The 2,727-nt window shown below is 56.9% G+C and overlaps 1 protein-coding gene across 1 annotated transcript in view; it reads right to left on the reverse strand.

Annotated features, from left to right (window-relative positions):
- Window positions 1-2,727, reverse strand: part of Espn (espin) — a gene marked incomplete at its 5' end in the record, with an annotated part of 27,685 nt that overhangs the window by 694 nt on the left and 24,264 nt on the right. Inside the window, 2 exon segments of the mRNA XM_033767398.1 lie at window positions 1,074-1,085; window positions 1,181-1,260. Of these exon segments, the coding sequence (XP_033623289.1) occupies window positions 1,074-1,085; window positions 1,181-1,260 (92 nt within the window).

The following is a 2,727-nucleotide window of genomic DNA, read 5'->3' on the forward strand; positions in this document are numbered from 1 at the left end:
GCATGGGTGGGGGGTGGGGGGTGGGGGAAGGCTGTGGTTAGTGTTAGGGGCCCTGGGGGTTCCCAGAAGCAGAGGGGCTGGGTTGGCCCTGTGTTAAGGGGTGTCACAAGACCTGGCCAGAGTACTGGGCCCAAGATGGGAGCTGCTGCAGAGTTGTCAACCTGAATTATGGGGGAATGGGACTGGGCCATGGCCATGAGGGCCCCCCATCCCTGGGAGACTGGGGAATGAGGAATGGGTTAGACATGCAGGCAGAGCAGGGGATGCGTGGAAGAAGCCTTGTCCAACACTTCTGGGACCCTGGGCTCCATCCCCAGCACCACAAACCAAACCAAACCGAAGGGTAGCTGGCTGTGTGGACAGGGAGGCAGCTAAGCACATAGAGACCCTGGCTGGTCCAGGCTGGGATACACTGTAGGGTAAAATGCATAGGACTTTGAAAAATTTTTAAAAAGAAACTGGGCATAGTGGCACGTGCCAGTAACCCTAGCTACTCGGAAGGTTGAGGCAGAAGGACGGCAAGTTCAAGGCTGGCCTGGGCAACAGAGCAGGACCTCATTTTACAAAAATAAAAAGTATAAAACATCTCATTAATAACTTTGATATTGATTATATGTGGAAATTAAAACTTTGATATATTGGGTTAAATAAAATATTAAGTTCATGGTATAATTTCTCAGTGTGGCTGCTAGAAAAATCTCAAACGACCCATGTGATTCATGTTATATTTCTATTGGATAGCATTGGGCTAGAAACTAAGATTTGGAGGGCAGACAGTGAACGGTATTGTTCCTGGGATTGGAGTAACTGTAGGGTGAAAAAGGCTGGGTTAACAGAGATGGGGATTAGGTAATTCAGAAACAAGGTTATCAGAGCATGAGAACCTGTCCTTGGGAGAAAGGTGCCAAATGATGGGGGAGAGGAGGCTGGTGGTGTTACCAGATGCACAGAGATCATGCTACAAGGGCTGAATGGCAGGATGTGCCCAAGGTGGGCTGGAGGAAGGGGCCGATGCAGGAGCCTCTGTGCCTGGGTGGGGGAGGGTGGCGGGTCTGGGTCAGCCCTGCACTCACCGCTTCTGCTCCCTGCAAAGAAAGAGAGCATTAATTAGTTGGTGCCACCACTTTAGGGACAGAGCACTATACCCTGCAGGGACAGCTCCCTCCTGACCCTAGCTCACCTTTCCTCTTCCAGCTTCTTCCGAAGGAGGTCCCGCCTCCAGGCAGGCAGGCTGGCCAGACGAGCTTCCTCCTCCTCCTCCTGAAACAACCACAAAACTTCAGGAGCAGCACCCAGGGGACTACAGCCCCACCCTAGGGACACACATAGGGCTTCCTGAAGAGACCTTTTGGTGCCTTTTTGTGGTGCACTTAGTCACAGCCCCCACAGGGGAGCCTCTGGTCCCCGGTACGCTAGGCAGGCCCATGTCCTGAAGGTGGCGCCAGAGAGATGGAAATGAGGGTGGGCCTTACCAGGCAGACAGAAACTAGGCAGGTGGACAGACACTGTCGCCCAGGATCTCTGAGCAGATGCAGACTTGAGACCTCATATACCTGGCCTGTTCACGGCTGCCCTGGTGCCCTGAAAAGACCTGACCCGTGTTTGCCCTTTTCCCAACAGAGTGGACAGTGGTGACTGTGGGACTGCAGCGACATCGTGGTGGAGGGTCCACACAGGCAGCTTCCAGCAAAGCATTTTATTCCTCAGGTTTTACAGGAGAGAAGGGTCTGTACACACACGTACGCACACAACACCGAGTGGGTGGTCTAGGAGGCAGCTATGGACTCCAGAGACAAGGACAGCACCACAAGGTGGGCCACGGTGCCCCCTTGAGAGGCGGCTCAGCTGGCAAATGCCCCATCTGCCTTCAGAGGCCTCAAGGCTGGAGACAGCCCAGTCTCACACACACATGCACGCAGCTCTTCCCAGGTTGGCTTTTTCCCGACCACGGCTGGCGTCGGCAGCTCCCCACAGGCACCCAGGCCTGGGTTAGGATACTTGAGGAGAAATGTTGGATTCATGGCTCAGATGTCGAAAAGCTCTGCTTCCTTCTCCTTCCAGAAGGAGAAGCTGCGGTCGATGTAGCGGCAGATGTCTTCATTGCTGAACTCCCCCATCTCAGACACCAACTCCACGGGGTCTTGTGTGGGTGCTTCGAGGGGAGGCGTGGCAGGCGGGGGCACTGGGGCCTCGGGCTGCACCATGCGCACCTCCTCTGTGTGCGCCTGGGCAGCCTCTTCACCCGGCTCCTGCTCCCTCTCCTCCTCCTCTTCCTCGTCTTCTTTCTCCTCCTCTTTGACGTCCTCCTCCTCTTCTCCCTTCCTGGCCTCTTCCTGGGCTGGTTCAGCCTCTGGGCTGTCTCCGAAGAACTGACGCCTGAGGTCCTCGAAGCCGTCGCTCCAGCCACGGCGCCCGGCCTCCACCTCCTCCACGACCACGCGGTGGAATAGACGGATGTGCTCCCACGGGTGGCTGCCCAGCCGGTCGAACATCTCGTAGCACAGCAGGTGGCGGAATTTCCGCTCCTCCGGTTTCAGGCCCATCTCCAGCAGCTGGAAGTAGCCGAGCATGAAGAGGTCGAGCGTGAGGCTGTCGTAGCGCCGGGGCGCACCGGTGTCCAGGGGCGGCAGGAAGTGCTCGGGCCAGTGCAGGCCATGCGCCAGGCCTGGACCGTGGTCTTGGCGCACGGGCACCTGCTGAAGCAGGCCCCGCCAGTGGCCCAGCAGC

The sequence above is a fragment of the Fukomys damarensis genome, unplaced genomic scaffold (genome assembly GCF_012274545.1).
Source record: "Fukomys damarensis isolate Sample0158 unplaced genomic scaffold, DMR_v1.0_HiC HiC_scaffold_23, whole genome shotgun sequence".
Classification (NCBI taxonomy): domain Eukaryota; kingdom Metazoa; phylum Chordata; class Mammalia; order Rodentia; family Bathyergidae; genus Fukomys; species Fukomys damarensis.